Here is a 20,825-nt window from a genome sequence, read left to right as displayed (position 1 = left end):
ATCACTGTATATGGCTGCTTTAAAGTCCCCCTGTTGTCAATAATTTTATCCCTTAAAATCGTCATGAAATTTAAATTTATCCTATTTACTTTGTTAGCGCACATTACTAGTCTTGTGGTGAGTAAAAACCTGCAACTTCCATTTACGGGGACTTGTGAAAATTTCTTCATGCCTTAAAATAGCTTGAATGTTACTCCACACCCTTGCTTCATTTATTTTACGGGACCATAAAGATGCAAATTAGTCTCTGCCTCCACTCAATCATACCAGATCGGACTACCTGATCCACTCGCTCAGCTTGACTGTAGTAAACGCTGCATAATGGCAAGTGGAAATTCTGGTTTAATTCAGCAATACATGTTTGAACCAGAAACTGATTCAGAAGTGGAAGAGTGAATTACACAGGGTCGTCTACAAGTCAATGTATCAGAATAGTAATGCGTTTGTTTTATGCATCACTCTACAACATCTGACACATAACGGTAACTGATATGATTAGTCTTTGGCTTGACTATATTATCAAACAGCTAATAATGTTTTGTTAATGTTACACAAACCATGTTCCCGTTCGCCATCTCAGAGTTAGACAGCTGCCTTCTAAAAGCATCCTTAGAAATGCTTTGAACATTATATAAAGTCAGTGGAGAAAAGCCCCACATGTTGACGGGATTTGTGATGGTAGGAAACAAGACCGGTGTTGTGCCAAATTTCAACTGCCTGCCAAATTATTGCTCGCCTCGTTGAAGTCACTACCTGATATCCTGAACCTCTCCCCCACAACTAATCCTACACCTACCAGTACCAATACTAGGGGGGTAATAATTTGGCGTGGGTCAGAATTCGGCACAACACTGGTTTCAAACGCAGTTTTTGAGACAATGAATTTGCACATGGATAAGAAAAGAAAAACTTGATTTTCACCACAGTGGGTATTTTGCATTTACAATGGAGCCCATCATTTTAAGGTGCTGCTTTAACACTATTCTTGCTCCCTCTCAGCAATGGAGAGCTATAAAATGCATGTGGACAAGGAGGCCTTGAAAAAGACTTCAGAGATGTTGGGGGTAAGAGTTTGTGTATGTGATTCTTTGAAACAACTGTAAACTGATTTTCTCAGGCCTATCTGCCCTGAGGGGCAATGGAAGGTCTGTTATATGTAGTTAATATTAATGAGTAGATGTCTCACTGCTCAAAAAGAAAATTATCAATTAACTTCTCACATATATTGTTTTCTCTAGTGCTTTGTCTATATTAATTTCATACACTTCTACACTTTTTACAATTCCTATTCTATCATTCTTCTTCATTCCTCTCTCATCCTTCCCCAGTTTTCTCAGAAGAAAAAAAGGGATGAATAAAACACTACTGAGTTATTCTTTGTTAGGGGTTTTACTTTATCTTCTGTTTTTGAAAGTGTCAGAATGTAAAGCTTCTCACTTCTAATTAGGGTCTTTTGTGCTCTCTCTCAGTCTAAGCTGAAGCAGTTAGAGCAGGAGGCCCACCATGCTGCAGGTCAAAAGTTCTTGGTGTCCAGCAGTGCTCAGCTCAGACTGGTCAGTGTTTTTGAATGGCTTTGCTAAACTTGAATATGTCTATGTGTCCCAAAATATCTGTTAAGTAGGTCACTAGGTTTTGAAATAAGGTCTTGAGCCCGGTCAGTTCATCTTGTTCTGTCTTTGGTCTGTTGATACAGTAGATGAGTGTATAGTATAAATGTGTAAACAAACCTCTCCTCCTTTCAGATCCTCTTCGAGAAGCTGCGTTTACATGAACTTTGTGAGAATAAGAAGCTTCCCAAAACAATCAAACAACAGCAGTCAACATCAGAAATAGCTGTGAGCACACATTTAATGTCCTTATAAATGCACATAAACATGAGTCATGGTCTCATAGATGTTATTGTTTATATTTAATTATTTTCTGCACCAATTTTAATGCTTAGGTCCAGATTTACTAAATGCTGGGGACACACTTAATGACTAGCTGAAACATTCTAAGACTGAACTGAACACACTTAAAGACTGTTTCCAATGACGAGTCGTAAGCATCAAATTACATTCATAATCGGCCTTACACTCGTTAAGTGTGTCCCCGGCTAAACAGGGCAAATTAGTGTGAGAGCGCAATTCCAAAAAGGTGCCAATGGGAAAGCGAACAAAGTTATGTGCGTGATCTACTGACTACGCGCAAATTAAAGAATACAGATGCATCCAGATCATTTCCACAATGACCAACGCAATCTACCAGTTAGCGTCTGGTTTAAGACGCTTTTTGGGCGGTAAATAATGGCGCAAACATAAGTAAATTGGCGAGCGGAAACCTTAGTAAATCACCTTGCATGATTAATTTAAATGCTCTCCTCCCAAAAATGTTGCGTCTGAAATGGAAACTCCTACAAATGCATATGCAATAAGGTCAGCCACAAAAACAACTCTGTCCACGCCTTTTCAGCGCAAACTTTTCACTGCGTGTCTTTAGTAAATCCTGACAGTAGTTTTTTAACGGCAATAGAGGGTTTGTGCTGGCGCAAGCTGTTAGTAAATCTGGCTATTAGTTTGCAGGTTTTAATGATTAACAGCACATATAAAATTCTCGGATTACATTTTAGATTAAATTAAATTAAATTTTAGATGCGTAGCATAAGTCAAATGGCTCATAGGCTACAGAAGATTTTTTCTTCTAACGTTTTAGATGTTTTTTTTCCTCTAGGTCTCCTCAGGTCTCTGCCAATGCACACGATGTCTGATTCTTTGGCTAAAATTAAAAGAGGAGTCTTATCTATTTTGTATAATTTAGCATAATTGCCCCTTTTTTAATGTTTTTTTCTGCACTCTATTATAGTTATTACAACTACAGAAGCTGCATCCACTGCCCAAAATCATACTGGAATACAGGCAGATTCACAAAATCAAGACTGCATTTGTGGATGGCATTTTGTCTTGTACGAGGAAGGTGAGACATTTCACATGTAGACTAGAAATCAAACCATATCAGATTTGATTTTAAAACAGTGTGCTGTTGTTTTTCTTATGTCCAACCGACAGTATAAATGTTTATTATTAATTTAATATTTAATATTTTCTTTTATTTTATTTTATCCAATGTTTTCCATGTTTCTATCTGTATAGTATTTATATGTTCTCTATAAATAAATGACTTGACCTGACACAGCTAATAGATTGTCATTGTTTACAAAACAATTCGTTTTTCTTTCAATTTCAAATTATTTTATTTCTCTGCTTCTCAGACATTCATTTCTTCCACATGGAATCAGACCAGTACAGTGAGTGGCAGATTGTCTGCCAAACATCCTGTGAGTGCTTCTCTTTTATCCTTTTAACTCTCTATACTATTGAGCATCCTCCCTTTTTCTCTCCTTCACTTTCCTATTAATTATTAAAAATATTCCTGGGCCTGGGTAACAATAGCCGCGTTTCCACTGTCGGGCCAGGGCCGGGCCGTGCTAGTGCGTGCCAGGGCCAGTCGCGTTTCCACTGTCACTTCCGGGGCTTGATCGGGGCTTACTCTGGGCCAACAGCCAGGATTTCTGGCCCGTCGAATACCTTGGGCCAAAGCGGGCCAGCTCGGGCTAGAGGAGTGGTTACCAACAGAGGAGGAGTTTACCGTTGGGAGACGGCAGCGCCGGATGATTCTGTCAGCATTAAAGACTTAAAAATAAAATAATTTAAATCGCGTTCATGTTTGAATGCCTTCTGTTTGGGATGCAAAAGACTATGCGCGCTAGCCGTTACCATAGTAAACATAGTAAACGCTTGAAGATACGCATAGTAAAAAAACAGTGAACGCTTGAAGAAATCAGACCAATCATAAAGGCTATCATGTTTTTATTTGATCTGTCAGTAGCCTACGTCTCGTCTCTTTAAACCGGACTATCAAAAAATGAAGTAACTTTTTTTTTCGGGAGCTTCCTCTGTTTCTCTGACTGAAAATATCTGTATGGGAGTCGAGAGAGTGCTAAAGCTCCTCAGGTCGTATGGCATATATTTGTAGAAATTATAATTTTTTCTAAATGTGATGTAAATATGTCCTGTAGCCTAACTAAGTTACCAGATAAAGAAACAGACGCGACTGAAAAAGTAAGTGTGTCGTCTTTCTTTTGTGAAATAGACCTACATAATTTATTTACATAAATTAATTCATTATGATCAATGTATCACTTTTTTATTGTAAACCTGTGGTAAAACATCGATGCTTGGGTTTTAAATATTCAAGTAACTGTTAACTGCTAAACAAACAAACAAACAAAAAAAGCCAGCAAACGGCCGCTTTTATCGTGTTTGTTTTCAGCGCTGTTTCCAGTGATTTCTGATTAGTTTTCTGATAAAACTTCCATTTGTTGGTGAAATGATGGGTTAGTGTGACGTTGTCCCAGAGAGGCGTGTTACGGGCGTGTTTTAGTGAAGCGCTGTGGAGCTTCTGGCCCGACAGTGGAAACGCATGCCCGAGGCTATTAGCCCGGCACGGCCCGTTTAAAGCCCTGGCCCGGCCCTAGCCCGACAGTGGAAACGCGGCTAAAATAAGATCTGACACAACCCTTTGCTGCCCTATTATATTGTACTATTCTGTCTCTCTCTCCTCTCTTTCTCTGTTGTGACAGTTCGATAGCTATCTCTAGATTTGTCTCAGGGTCCAGCGTACACTTGATGTGGAATTTACACTGTTGCAACACTACACACGCAGAGAGAACATTGTCCTCTAACAATATCTGCTTCCTCTAGGCACATTTTTAATCCATCAATCAAGCCATTCATTCTTTCTTTAGAATAATTGAACTTGTCATTATTTTTGACTTCAAGAAATCCCTCACACCATACGCTTGTCACGTATGTTTATAAATGATCTGTGTCTCCTTCACACTGAATTCAGTCAAGTCACCTCTGGAGGTTTGTTCATCTGAGTATTATACTGTAACCTGTGCATTTAATTTCTGTTGATGAGCTAGCATATAAATGGACTAGCTTCATTAGCTGTTAGGACGACTTGAGAAAAAACATCAGCCATAAATTGCAGTCTAGGGAAGATTGAGAGCATCCTAAGAAAGTACCAGTTCATACAGTATGATGCTGATGATGTCCACCACCCTGAATACCCTTTTTGAGACACTTTTGCCTTTCATACTTTTCATGCAATCTGGATTTAAGGATTAGAATCAAATTTTTTCAATGCTGATTTTTGAGTCCATGTCTGTGTATTTTCTGAGAGCTTCAAATGTTACATTTTAGTAAAGCTTTGTATGTTTTTCAATTTCACATAAATGCTGTTCTTTTGAACTTTTCTATTCATCAAAGAAGAAAAAAAATAATCATGGCTTCCACAAAAATATTATGCAGCACAACTGTTTTCAACGTAATATAAGAATAATAATGAATAAGAATAAAAAATTTGACCGACCATGTGATGCTAAAGACTGGAGTAATGACTGCTGAATGACTGCTGCTTTGCCATCACTGGAATACATTGCATTTTAAAATGTATTGAAATAGAATAGCCATTGAAACTTGGACTGTTAGGGATTGACAAAGTCATGTCCAATCAATAAGGTTGTGCATTTTTTCTAATGTTTGTGTGTAACTTTCTAACTTCTAATGTAAGTGATGCATGGTTTTCCTCTAGTCATTTGAAGTTGGCTACACCAAAGCATCACAGGGATGTGTAATATGTGTTCCATGCCCCCCCCCCCCACACACACACACACACACACACACACGCACTCTCTCTCTCTCTCTCTCTCTCTCTCTCTCTCTCTCTCTCTCTCTCTCTCACACACACACACACACACACACGCCTTGAGAATATTCTTGTACTCAGCACAGTACTGTCATCTCTCTTCACTGACTGCATTATGCATCAGGGAGATCTTTCTGAAGTGCCCTGCCAGCATTAGGCCTACATCAACACTTGGCATCAAGTTTGATGAACGTCATGTCTACATTAATTCATGGAAAACCAAACCACTGAGTCCATGGCCTTTAAATGATGGAGATAGAGAGTTTGTAATATACAGTATCTCTCTGTTAAAAATTCACCCTATCTATTTTCTAAATGCATGTTATTGATCTTATTGTAAATGATTCATCCATGGATGTTTTCTTTTTCTTTCTTTTGTTTTTTTTTTAACTTGTAATTATCAAATCAAAATATAACTTGATCTTCCGGTGAAATGACAACATTTTCACCTTAAATGTTCACATTTTTGATAATCTGTTATACTCTGATGTATGTCACAATACAGAATTAAACAGAGGTCTTCAATACTGCTCCTGGGAACCCAGCAAAGTTCCTGCAAAGTTTATTTCCAATCTGCTTCAGCATACCTGCCTGTGTATTATCTTGATTAGCTGCTTTAGGAATGTTTGATAAGGGTTAGAAATAAACTATGCTGGACTGTAGGTCCCCAGGAGCAGGGTTGATAATCTCTGGAATAAAATAATAAATAAATGTTTAATTAAATGAAAGTAAGGACAGATACATGTTGGTGCATCACATGCGTGGAATAGAAAAAAATATTGTTACAGAATTTTAGCTATATTAACTATAATGACAATGTACGTGGGTCTAATCTTAATTTTTCCTTTTTATCATTATTATTATTATTATTATTATTCCGGCGATCCACTGACCTTGTGTTAATGTGTTTGTACAGTTAGGTCCTGTTAATTGTTACTGGACTTTGATATAGCTAAAGATCAATGAACTACTAATTAACATTACATATTTATTTAGTACTCAAACATCTCCAGTTGGTAAATGATTATACATATATACATCTTTTTCCTTCCCCAACTAATTAATCTTTTCATTTGTGTAGGTGTAAGACCAAATACCAATTGCATATGAAGCAGCTGCTAAGTTGCATAATAATTTTTTTAGCTTTAAAAACTTAAGCTGAAAAATCCACCCACTTGGTTTTGACAGACTTTAAGGTCCCCTGTATAGTGATCTTCACACTCGGAAATGTGCAACCTCAACTGTCTACTGTATGTACTGTATTTGATGAGTCACAGAAAAAAACATCAGAAAAATGGGTCACACGTCACAGGTGTGTTTATGCATGTGTGTGTAATATTTACTTGAACAGCAATGCATTTGATTCTTTCCACATTTGTTTTCCAGGGGAGCGTGCAAAAGGGATTCTCAACAAAGCCTAACTGACTGCCCTAACAAAGCACTTATACTGTTTATTCACTTCAAACAAGTGCTCAATCACTGAGCATCGAGCTGAAACAAAAACATCGTACAGCAAACCAGACTCTACAAACCAAAGTAACCCATTAAGAGTCAATGAGATGCACATCTATGTTATTATTTTCACAGTGCCTGGTTTGATGAGCTCTAAAACAACAACCGGCACTGTTAATTGCGTTTCTGCATGGAGCTCAGTTTCTGTGTTTATTAAGCTTTTGCCACACAACACAAACAGTAGCAGATGAGTAACGGCAGTGCATTCGGCATGTGCTAATGAGAGATAGAGAGCGTGAGGGACATCTTACTGTGGTGTCTGTTGTCTCACAGGCTTTAGAAACATCTGTGCCTCAAAGCATCAACACATTAGTCGTGCTGCGGTTTTTCTAAAGATGGGCCACAGGGAGGAATAGTTATATTTCAGTAATTTGCCAAAGACTGCGGCAAATCACTTTGAAGACCTCAAAATGATGACTCACATGTGTAAGACTTTGAGGATAATTTAGTCCCTGTCTATGGTGTTTCAAGGCTATTAGCAGGTTATTGAGTTAGTTTCCACTATAAGCAAGCCATTGCAAAATATTTGCAGTAGCTTATGGTGTGTGTATATTGTACAGTGCATGAGTGTGTGTTCGAGGCCTCTACTGTATCAGAAACAGCAGAGGCAGCATGTTTCGGCGTTGTCATGCCGACAGGGTGCCATTGTGGGATGGCAATGGATCTCGTCCATTGTCTGGGTGATTGAAGGGTTTGTTACCACGGAAACTGCTTGGAAACATAGTACAGTAGGGGGTAATTTCACTTGAAATGTGACTGAAATAAAATGGTGTTACTCAGACAAATCCCTAACCTAAAATAATTTATATCCTTGTGAAAGGATGTGAGATATAGTGTTTTATACTCTGTGAAGGTCTGGTTGGTGAATTCTGTGCTTACATTGCTCAATTAATTAATTTATCATCTTTAACCTCTGAATCAATATAGCAGATTCTCCAGCCATTACTGGCCAGCTGTTAACACCCCACCTCATGCCTCCAACAGCAAATGTGTGCACGCACAGACTCTCACTGCATAGCTTTTCTTTCAGCTTCAACCCCCTGTTGTGTCAGTTAATGAGCATCCAACACCCCTGTGTGTAATAATGATGTTTTGTGTGGGCGTTGGTGTGTACTGCGGTAAAGATGAGGTAGATGCAATGATGCAAAGCCTCCAGCAGATGGCAGCAGCCTTGAGCTATAGAACCATTGAACCTTGTGCTTGCTAGCTGAGAAATATTCTTTCCAACTATTCTATTCTTCAGCAGATGTCTTTACAGTGCAAGCAGCTGAAATAGCTTAGATGTAGAAATTCTATTCTTTCACTTGTGTCATTGTTTCTAACTTTCATCTTTGCTCATTTCTGAGCAGTTTTGGGGCCTTATATTGCAGAACTTCTCGTTATTGCCTTGTTGGGATGAATTGCTGACGTTTTATTCTTCATTCATTCAAATCACTTTCGATAAAAGCATCTGTGAAATGTGGCATGCTCATCATGTTTTTGGATTGGGATGCTGTGAGACTGACAGCCTTTGTCTTGTGCTTTTATAATAAATACTGTACGATAATGTTAATTTTGGTTAATGCAACAGCAAATATGAAATTTAATTTTTGATGAGAAATACTTTTACAGCATTTGTTCATCTCGGGTTGATAACAATAGGTTAATAAGTTAATTATTCAATTGATAGTATGCACATCTACATAGTCCAAAAGTACTATTCATTAAAGATTCCTGAAAAAATGTATCATAATATCCACAACAATAATAAGCAGCACAACCGTTTTCATCATTGATGATAATAATGTTTCTTAATCATCGCAGCATATTAGAAGGATTTCTAAAGGATCATGTGACACTGGTACCTGGAGTAAATATATTAAAATAGATAAGTTCATTTCAGTTCTATTAATATTTACCAATATTACTGTTTTTACTGTATTTTTGATCAAATAAAGACAGCCCCAACTGTACAGAATATTTGTAAAATAACCTAAATACTTTAAAAATGTTAGCTAATGATACATAATACATGGACTAATTTTAATATTTGAGAGGTGTTAACGCATTTTAAAACTTACTGCAACATTTTGCATTTAAACCAATCAACTGTCCCTGGGAAAATTACTGTTTTGACTGAACATTGCATCAGGGAAGAGGTGTGAGACTGTTTCTTCCACTCAGCAAACACGTTCACAGGACAGTTACAAATTTTCATGGACGCTCAACATACATAAATTCAGGCCTCCCCATCTGATAGTTACACTCAAACACACACTTTCTCTCCTGCTTCCTCAACCATTCTCATAATTAAAGAGACCCTGACTCAACTGCTGCAGGGAACTGAAGGGCGACGTCTGTGTGAGTGATGCATATTGATTGTGTGTGTGTGTGTGTGTGTGTGTGTGTGTGTGTGTGTGTGTGTGTGTGTGTGTGTGTGTGTGTGTGTGTGTGTGTGTGTGTGTGTGTGTCAGCAGTAACAGAAGGAGCTGACCCAAGCTGCATGTTGTTGTTTTTTTTGTTTGTTTTTTGCCTTGTCATCTGTCTTTGTAACCAGGGTGATGCCAACAGTGTTACCCAACCCCACATTGGAAATGGACTCAGTATGTCGCCCTGTAATTCAAAACCACTGTGATGATTGACAGAGAGAGAGAGAGAGAGAGTGAAAATCTGAGGATGGATGTAAAATCTGTCTAATCAGGCAGATGCGACAGACAGTGAGTGTACATGCATGTGTTTGCAGTGAGCGATAGACTATTACCACCTCTGCATACCGTGAGAGAGCGAGAGTCCTTGTCTTATTGACTATCGCTGTATGTGTGTGTTAACACTGGTGCAGCATATGTTGAGGAGGGGAGAGGCCTGCAGGGTGGAGACCAGCCTTCTGTCACCCTGGCAACGCTCTTGCAGTGCCAGCACTCTGTGTGTGTGAGAGATGAGGGTTTAAATAAGGGAAGTCCTATGCTGGGGGTGATATTGAAACAGAGAAGAGCAGTGGGTGGGTTTGTTGCACCACTGAGGCTGTGCGTATTGCAGCACGCTCTGCAGGTTGCTCGTATCGTGTAGTGTATCAACTCTGAGGGTTGGGCCGATTGCTCCCTGCTGTCAGAACTATTAGTATCACGCCCCCAGTGATGCTTGTTCGTCAAGCTGAGCAGGCAGAACTGACAGATCAGCCAACCCTTCGCTCATACTTTCTCAGAGATAGACCCTACTCGAACATAGTGTATTTTGAAAGATTTTCTGCACGTAATCTATTGTATCTTGTATATTTGTTTATTCTTTTTTCTTTTTCGTTATTTGATCATGCTTTCAGCTATCAAGAGTGTAGCTCTCAGCTTACTTTTAGCCAATTTTGATGCTTTAAAGCTTGACATTTAAATCATAGTCAGAAAAATATATTTTTTAAATGGAAACGTTTATTGAACATGTTTTAAGTATAATATTTGATGTGATTGATAATTTGAAGGTTTTCTTGGCTCAGATAGTATGATATAGAAGAATACTCGAGCAGAAAAAAAACACCTTGATCTTGTAATGTATAGCAGACTACTTGAATATAATGCATATAACTTTTTAGTTGTCACTCCAAATCTCTAAACAATGTCTTAAGATTATGTATTATGATCAAAGCTCTTTAGTTTTTATTGTGGGTTGCAAAACAAAGCAATGCAATATAATGATGATTGAGAGTACAAAATAGTGTTCCTTAAAAGCCTGACGAAGCTTAATACTCACATTCTGAAAAAAAAACATTATATATGGATTATCAAGTAAACCTGAGTTGCTTCAGTCCAGTAAGTGTTTTATCTTGAAATATTACTAACAATATATATTTGCTTCATAAAAACGGTAAATATTTCACAGCAAAAAGACACATGAACCATGGCCTGAAATATTTTTTTATTGAATATTCTAAAAGGCTTTTACTTGATAAAGTCTAAACTCTCAATCAGATGACAGAGGGTATGTACAGTAGTAGATTTTGTACAGCAATTTTTGATCATGTTGATAATTTAGAGGGCTTAGAAATCTGTGCATATGATACAGTTGGCATTATAGGGTTAAAAAATTAAAATCCTTTCCATGGAATTCCTCAAATTTTTCCCACAAACTATTTCAGTCCATTTATACACAGAAACGCATAAATGCACATAAATATTCTGAAGGACATAAAGGACTTCCTTAAAGTTGTCATGAAACAGAAATTGTGATTGTCTTTTCCTCTGTATTGTGACGTATATCCGACTGAAGCGGCTTATTGAACAAGAAAAAATTTAAGACTGGACTTGATTTTGTCCATCGGGAATTGATCGAATCGTTGTCGCTTGCTAATTGCTAATTCCATGTGAGTGACAGGTTACTGGGAGGGAGTGAATGGTTGTCCTGCTCACGTGCTGGTGCGCACATCATTAGAAAAGAGATGAGAGGGCGGATGAGAGATGAAAAGAGGGAGGGGAATGTTTTTGATAAGAGAATGAGGGTAATTTTAAGAAAATAATCATTTGCCCGGATAAATCTCATAATAAACACTACTAGTCTGGGTATCACCAGACCAAGCTCAATCTTTTAAGATTGAACGTTAGTCTGGGGAGTCTGCTCTGTATTTTCTACTGCACAAGAGGCGTGATCAACGGGCATAGTTCAAATGACTCTGTACGCAATTGGATAGTCCTTCAACCAATCAGACCAACGATCTCCAGGCAGGAAACGTGTCAACAAACGTGTTGGTTTGGAGCATTGATCAGCGGTTTGCAGAAGCAGCAATGGCATAGAGCGATTTTTCCAGGTTGTGCAAAAAATCATGAAAGTGAGTGGTATTTACACCCACTCGAGCGATTTGTTTGCTAAACTAAAGAAGCCATTGAGCATCGTCGAGAGGAATTGGATTGGATTAAACCCTCCAATAGTGCAGCAGGTGGATAAGACAGTTTGTGATTGGTCCCCGCAAATTTGTAACGGAATCTGTCTGGGTTTACCCTGTCTAAAACACTACAGTATTCCATAAAAAAATTAAATTGTCCATTTTAATATTATGGTGACTTTAAGGATTGCTTTAGAGCGTTCATAAATTTTGCTGTTTGATGTGACAACTGCAACACCCCCCATGCACACACACACACACACACACACACACACACACACACACACACACACACTCTGTTTTACTCTTCATTTAACCCCCATCCCCTACCCTTTTCTGGTTCTCTACTTCTTTTTGCCCTGTCTCTCTCTATTGAATAATTGATCAGCTGAGCTATGGATGAGCAGTGGTGTGTGCTTCAGTCTGAATTCCGCTACCTTAGCAAAATCGCCTGCCATGAGAGTGAAGAATGTGTGTAAGGGAGCAAGAGAATTGAACAGAGAGTGAGAATGTGGGACGAAAGAATCAGGGTTACAGAGAATAAATCGTACATGGAAGATTGCTCTCAAGCCTTGACTTTCAAAAATGTGTCTTCAGTGCAAGTGTGTATGTATGTGTTAATGTGCCCTTGTGTGTGTTTGTGTGAGAAAAGAATGGTAAGCAGAATTTTTTTTTGTCCAGATTAAGCCGGATTAAAGTCAGATTGAAGCACTGAGTCCAGCCTGATCCTCAGATCAATACCACTGCTCCTTCCTCTTGCGCTTTCCTCCATCTCTGTCTTGTTTAGCTCGTTCTCTGGGGCCGGTTGCATAAACCGCTAAGACTAGTCTTACGAGTTAGACATCACATTTTTTTCTTTAAGACTGTTCATAGCTTTTTTTAAGTCGGTTACATAAAAACGTAGATTAACCTAATTTGGTACCGAAAAGTAAGATTGGCTGCCCCAGACTAACTGATAGTGGGTCACACTAGAACTTTAGACACTGTCTTAACATAATGGTTATGTTTATGCAACCAGCCCCTGTTTCTCTTTTTCTCCCAATCTTTGAGTTTATGCATCCAATCAGTGTTTTTCATTGTTTTAGTGTCTATATGTTCAGACGATAGTTATACTGAATTGTCACAAATAAATGAGGAATAAAACCTAATAATTGAAAATAACAACAAATAGATTTGTATACAGTAGATAAAGTAGATTCAGTAGATCAGTCTGATACTCAAAACATTGTTTTATTTTATGCAAATGACAGATTGACCATGATTATCCATATTACATGGCTACATACCAAATAAATAAATACATAAATAAATAAATAAATGGACAAAAACATTAAATTGATTGGTTAATTATTAATCTTTATACAAAATAATTTGACTCTGTAATGCTACAGTTGTCCAATTAGATTCAGGTATTTCAGAGAGCCATGTAGTTGTAATATTACTAATAATTATAAGAAAGAAAGGAATGATCTCTCCCCCTTTCTCTCTCTCGTGTGCAGAGACACTATACCTCTCTCTATCTACCTTCTATCTGTATTATATTACTGTCGATCAATAGAGCTACTCAAATAGAAGCAGAGAGCCTCAGCTGCTATTAAAAGCTCTCCCTCTCTCCCAGACTACCTGCATCTATCACACCCAGACAACAGATTTACTGCACACCTGAGATCAGCTCATATCATTCCTACACACATGCTAAAAACCGCAGCACAATGCTGATCTTAGGATGGGATCGTATCACAAATACTGCAGTTCTAATAGAGATGTAGACATGGGGCAGTCAATCATGTGAGGGTAAGAATGCTGATCTAGCACTATGTTCCTGTTCACATTTTACATTCAGAATAAAGACAATCAATTGATCAGCACAGATATTTTAAGATGTTTGATGCAGGAAGAATTTTGAATGACTTTCAGGAATGCAAATACTTCAAATTCAAGACACGCATGACTGCACGTTTAAACTGAGAGGGAGCTGTTTTGTGTTTGTATGAGAAAGATGGGAGAGTGTGCGTGACTGGCCTTGAAGCTGTATATCTCTTCCCTCTTGGCATTTGTAGATTTACCACTGAAATAAAGCACTGGGAGTAAAGAAGAACGGACCTTCCCACCAGCACTCTCCTTTCATTTAGACAAAAACTGATGCAAACCTTTTACCTGCAGACTCTCTCACACACATTTGGGCATCCCATCATTTCCCTTTGGCATGTTCTTTCTCTGTGCATCATTGTCTCTTGTCTCTCACACACAAACACTTGAGTGCTGAGCAGCTCTTTTCCTAGATCCTGAGAGCTTAATTTGTTCTTTAAAGATGAGGAAAAGTAGGACTAATGATGGTTTTACTACCGACAACTCATGCCACCCCTCTGCTTTAAGATCAAAAGGCCAGGGGTCTGTTTCAGATCCAGAGACAGCAGACCGTCTGTCAGCCAAACAGTTTAGATCTCATGTTCAAAAAGCTATCATGACTTTACCAGATTAATACTTTATTCTCTTCATCTCATTAGTGTCTTTTATCCCTCAGTAGACTGATAGAGGGCAAAGCATATTTAACATTCCTTCCCAGGGACAGTTTGAAATTAATTTAAAACCCCAGTAAGAGACGGATCTCACTCATTTACTGATTGGAAAGACACCGCTGCATCGTGCCATAGCAGCCCCGTTTGGCATTTTGTAAGCGCTGTGAAGTCTGCATATTTGTTAAAGCCAGGGCTAAATTTATCCTACTCTTTGTGTTTTGGTATTGAATGTGAAAGGCGCTGTTATGTGCTTTTCAGGGTGACTGAATCAGACGATTTTACATGGATAATAACTGATTTTTTCCTCCTCCTGTAGAATTTTCAAGCTCTTCCGAAGCAGCCACTGCAGATCTCTAAGAAACAGTACGTCCAAGGTAAAGTATGTGTGTAATTAGAAACTCACATGCGTATGCACGTTTACATTTTTACAAAAAATATATATTTTAAATAGATGTTATTCTTTTGGACGTTCTATTCATGAAATGATCCTGGAAATTTTTTATCATGGTTTCCACAAAAATATTAAGCAGAACAACTGTTTTCAGCATTTATAACAATAAGAAATGTTTCTTGAGCACCACATTAAATCATTTTAAATAATATCTGAAGGATGTCAGACACTGAAGACGGGTGTCTATAGTTGTATATCTGTCATGGGCTACTCGAGTCTTGATCTGGAGTAAAATTTGGGCATCTTAATCTAATTTCAACTGCGATTCACTACTTTTTTTTATTGGGCAGTGTTGACAGTTGTCACTTAAATAACCCCAATTAGGGTCTACACAAGGCTTTTGTAAGAGAAAGGGTCTTCTGTTGATAGAGTATGAATACAAAAACAATTTTTAATCTTATGCTCTCATTTCAAATACAAATATATGCCTATAGAGCTTTCTTTAGGCTATATACACATTCTCCTCAAAACATTGGATTCATCCGCGCTGTGCCCTGCCGAGGCACAACCCACATAAAGTTGAAAATTCCGCGAATAACTGCGATTGCAGATTTCGAACAGAGATCTTCTCAAAGAGGAAAAACTACGGATTGCAGCTTTAAGTAAATTAAAAATACAAAAAACTAAAATCAGTCATTTTAAATGCTAAGTAAATTTAGTTGCCACAGCATTATAATGCACAGTATGAAAGCAATAGATATTCATTTTGGGATTTGCTAAAAACAGTGTTATTCAGTTAGTGGTGTTTTTAACAATTACACAGCTTTAGATGATGGAAAAAGTCACCTAAATGTAAATCTAAGAGAAATCATATAACCTTATAACTATGCGTGTACTATATCAAGCATCCCTGATTACATTGCTTTGTGATTTTAGAGCTTAAATTGTATTTATAATGTTTCAGTCACAAGGTTTTAAACAAAAATACTGTGATACAATACCATATATTGTGTTAAGAAGTCTGACTCATTTGTATTATGTGTTTTAACTGATGATTTTATTGTTATTGTTGTGTGTATAGGAAAGAACCCTGATGTAGTGACTGTGCACCCACGTGCCATGTTCATTCCACGAGAGGGTTGGACATTCCTCTCTGCAGGTGAGTGTCTCTGAAAAGCCAAACTTCTCTTTTCGAAACCTCTTGTTGATGTTTTATTTAGTTTGTAAAGGTTTGTGATGTGAAGTGCACAACAATAATGGTGTTTTTAGGACAAGCACTTGTGCGTCTGGGTATGTGTTTGTTTGTTCTGACAGCACTGAGTGTGTGTGAGGTGTGTCAGTGTGTTGTTACATAACTGTGTCATGGCAAGGACAACGTAACCTGCAGTAGAAGAGGCCAGCCTTCAAACCCCATGGCAATAGCGTACTCACAACCTTTGAAACAGCCTGTTCTGGCCCACAATCTCATCTTTTGGCCGGACAACAAAGTTATTACAAACCCCTTAAACTCTGTGTGTATGAGAGGGAAATAGGGACACAGGGATGTGATGTGAGATCACTTAATTGGCGTTTGTCTCTTTGATATTTTTAAGTCTCAGGAGGACTCATTCATTTTATGTGTTTGCTGACATATGCATATTTGGTGTGTATGTGTGTGTGTTTGCGCGGGGGCTGGTTCAGTAGCAGTGTGAGTTCCTGTCCCTGTGGTGGCCTTGTCACATCCAATCGTACGATGTGTACGGCTGTTTCCAGAAGGAGAACAGAGAGGCTAGAATGAGGACAAAGTCATCCCTCGTTCCCCCCTTGTCTGGTGGCCTCTTTAGAACAGAATGAACAGAACCCTCTATTTTATCCCCTGCATCTCTCCTGAACTCTCCACTGAGCCTTCAGATCAGATATAATAATACTTCACTTTATCCTTTCATATCAGGTACTTTTCAACTAAAACCATCATTCCCAAAAGGCCTTGCAACCTTTTTCTTAACTGCTCCATCAGTCAATACCACCTTTCAATAAATGTTTTACTGGAAGCCCTCTTTCCGCTTACTGAGGAGAGAGGTGCATCAAACAACAAACTAGATAGAGCCACAGCATTTTTGAGGGGGCTTTTTTTCCGGGGGTTTTTTTAGCATGAAGACAGTAGTGAGAGGAGATTGTACTGGCGAGATAAAGAGGAGAGGATGGATTCAAATCTGAATCTACCATATAAGAACCAAAGCTTAACTGTCGTAAACATTTTTACATTTGTTTAATTATTACATTTGAGCTTGTATAATATAGAAACAAAGGGTAGCTTAGACTTGTCTTTATACATTCATATATTTGTTGGTTGTATTCAGTGTTTTTATTTTTAAATAAAACTACTAAAATTAGAAATGTTGCCTTTGCAAGTAATGAAATAAAATAAGTTTGAAGTGCTGTGTTGTTGAAGTGCAAAAATTACTAAAACTGAAATAAAAATAAATTATTCAAACAAAATCAAAATTACAAAAAATTAAATAAAGCTAAAATAAAAATAAAAGCTATTTAAATAAATAGTATATAAATATTACTATTTATATACTATACTATAATAGCTATTTAGTTTTTTTCTGTTTAGCTCAGACCAGATCAATTGCATGTCTTGTCAAATCAATCATACAGGGAGCTTGCATCTTTGTGAACAGGGAAACACATCTATCTGGTAACTGAGCACACTGCTTATGAAGTCATTGATTTTTTATGTCTATGTTTAGACCACCTTTTAATTTATAAATCAATGTGGGACTATTTTTGCATTAAGACCTGACTCGTCTTAACAGAACCACTGCTCTTCAATGTGCTATCTAATAGATCTTAATTTAGCTGGCTCGGAGTAAAGGGCATTTGCTCTTATGCTTAGATATTTAGTTTTGGACCATAGTCAACATCTGGCACTAAAAGGAAAGGACATAAGAAAACTATGAATATTGGTGTTTGCTAATAGTGATGACTTTTGCTCCTACTTAAGGTTAGGGCTCTTCAAAACACCAAATTAGCAAGCTATATCTAGGGACCAGAATATCATAGACACCTGAGACCAGTAAGTAACCACCCAGAACATCTTTAAGGCGGAGTCACATTAGCGAAATTTTGTATACATTTTGTGGGCAGAGAATGGTCCGTTGTTAATAGTGTAGCAATGCATGAAGCAGCTTTAAGCGTGACCAATCATGTGAACGTCCAATGGGAACTTTTCTGCCATCACACAAAACTCTTGTTCGTGTGGATTCCTATTGAAATGGCTGAATATTGTTCACAAAATGTCGCTGATCTTAACACACAACCTTACCATCATGATGGAAAATTTTGCACAGGCTAGCTCCACTCACATTTTCTTCTGAATTCTAGTTTGTTCCATGGTTTATAAGTGAGGTTTTAATTAGAAATGCACAAGATCAAACGGCAATTCTAAATCAGTAAGTCAATATATTTGCCTATGGAGTTGTTCACTTCATATGTTACATACACATGCTAATCATCATTCTGGGAACTGAATTAAAAAGATATGCTGACACAAGGACATTGGCATTTCGTTAGCCTCATAGCACAATTGCCTAAGTCATTTTTTGTTTCTTCTGGTTTTCCAAAGACATTGAAATATGACTTAGGCAATTATGCTATGAGGCTAACGATTTAATAAACTGCTAATAAAAATGGAAAACTAGTACAGGAATAGATTTAATCTGACAAACTTCCCTAAGTAGCTCTAAATGGAATTCAGTTATGGTGATTTGCATCTATACTTTAGGCCTATTAGATTAATCTTTACTTTGTTCTTTGTTATTTTGTTTCTAGCCATCATACCACTGGAAAAGATTGACTGTGGCTCATTTATAGGGGTGGTTGATTATGATTTCACTTTAGTGTGTTATGTTGCTGTTTGAGCATAAACAACATCTGCAAAGTTACAATGCTCAAAGTTCAAAGCAAAGGGAGATATTTGCTTTTAAAGGAATCCCTTTTTAAGGACTACAACAAATGGCTGGTAGGGACCACACGATATTCCTCCAGGGTTAGTGACATCACCAACCCTAAAATTTACACAAACCCCGCCCCAGAACACGATTTATAGATTATCAAGACAGAATAGGCTAATCAATGACTAGAAGATAACTACACATCAGCTACATAAATTCATCAACTAACCATTCAGAAACGTCCTGTTGCATTCTACATGTTGTCACTTCTTGAGTCTCGTGTCCATCATTGTCTAAATCCGGTTTGAATATAAAAGGCTAAAAGTTTTAGAAATTTTCAGTGCATGTCTGTGTGAGTGCAAGCTGTTGAAGCTCCGCCCTCTGTGGCGGGAGCAGCAGCTCATTTGCATTTAAAGGAACAGACACAAAACCGTGCGTTTTTGCTCACCCTCAAAAATTAACAATTTTAACATGCTATATAAAAATATCTGTGGGGTATTCTGAGCTAAAACTTCACATACACACTCTGGGGACATCAGAGATTTATTTTAAATCTTGTGAAAAGGGCATTATACCACCCCTTTAAAGAAGCTCATTTAGGACAAAGTTTAATGTAGTTTTATCCAAAGTTGCCATCTGGTCCTCATTGAAGCATCAAACTGTCTTAAAAGATTAATGTTGTCGTATTTAGCTTTAAAAAACCACTCTTCAAATGTCTCAATGGTTGAAGTTTAAACTGTCATTTAATTTCATAATATTCACTTTATTGTTCTTTCCATCGAAAGACAAAAGATACACATACTGCCTCAAGCCTGGTTAGTCAGGATTTCAGGTTTAATTAATGAGGCTTTATTAGACTCAATTTATAAAGAAAGGACTATGAAATATGAACTGACATTATGTCATGCCATTTGACTCTGTCACGTATCAATAGCAGAGGAAATGACAGATAATCTTCACTGGCTCTTTGACTGACACTGTGTCCCACGGCTTGGCCGCATGCTGCTCTTTCATAATTAGATTCACACTGTTCATTTACTCATTATCCATTAATGTTCTGTTATCGTACATGGGGAAACACATAAACAAATTGATTTGTCTTAATTTTTTTAAATGAAATGCATCCAAACTGCAGAGCTCAATCTTCATTGTCCGTTCGACCGCTCAGTTGATGGACAATTTAGATCAGATTAACTTTCACTTGAGCTGCTGCTTCTGCCAAAGATGAGCCGTCTCTCCCTCCTTCCCAGAAAATGTTGTTACACGCACACCAACACATCAGTAAAGGAAAATAACAACCAAATAATTCTTTCTCTTCTCAGAATCTCTCTCACCCTTTTTATCTTAATAAATAAAGCCCAGCACACTCTCAAATGACTTGATATAACAGTTTAAATTCAACATAATCAAACACTAATACACGGCACATAGTTTATTTTATAGTACAAAAACAGGATATGGCACTGTGTTGGGTGCCAGTGTTGGTGTGGATGAAGGTGAGTCAGTGCTGCTCTGGCAGTCACTTCAGTATAAACACAAACACACACACACACACACACACACACACTCTCTCTCTCTCTCTCTCTCTCTCTCTCTCTCTCTCTCACACTCTCTCTCTCTCACACACTCTCTCACTCTCACTCTCTCTCTCTCACTCTCTCTCTCCTCCCTTAACTTATCCTTACTTATCCTCTCTCATATTCTCTTTTATCTGACGGAGAAGCTGATAGGTGCATTACCGTTCCTACTGACACTTATGGGAGAGATGCCAACACACACCATTCGCTGCTAACTTCTCCCCCTTTATCTTGTTATTAGGAAGGAGAGTTATAAAAAATGTTGTGTGGTGTAGTATATTTGGAGGTCATTATGTG

The 20,825-nt window shown here is 37.8% G+C and overlaps 1 protein-coding gene across 1 annotated transcript in view; it reads left to right on the top strand.

Annotated features, from left to right (window-relative positions):
- poln (polymerase (DNA directed) nu) overlaps positions 1–20,825 on the top strand; it is a gene marked incomplete at both ends in the record, with an annotated part of 40,434 nt that overhangs the window by 8,528 nt on the left and 11,081 nt on the right. The window contains 7 exons of the mRNA XM_081389905.1: positions 1,000–1,064; positions 1,470–1,553; positions 1,743–1,835; positions 2,842–2,952; positions 3,248–3,313; positions 14,939–14,996; positions 16,095–16,172. Coding sequence (XP_081246031.1) covers positions 1,000–1,064; positions 1,470–1,553; positions 1,743–1,835; positions 2,842–2,952; positions 3,248–3,313; positions 14,939–14,996; positions 16,095–16,172 — 555 coding nt within the window. The remainder of the gene's footprint in view (positions 1–999; positions 1,065–1,469; positions 1,554–1,742; positions 1,836–2,841; positions 2,953–3,247; positions 3,314–14,938; positions 14,997–16,094; positions 16,173–20,825) is intronic.

Source organism: Scardinius erythrophthalmus, assembly GCF_964197995.2.
Source record: "Scardinius erythrophthalmus genome assembly, chromosome: 2".
NCBI lineage: Eukaryota > Metazoa > Chordata > Actinopteri > Cypriniformes > Leuciscidae > Scardinius > Scardinius erythrophthalmus.
This window is presented reverse-complemented; position numbering and strand designations above follow the sequence as displayed.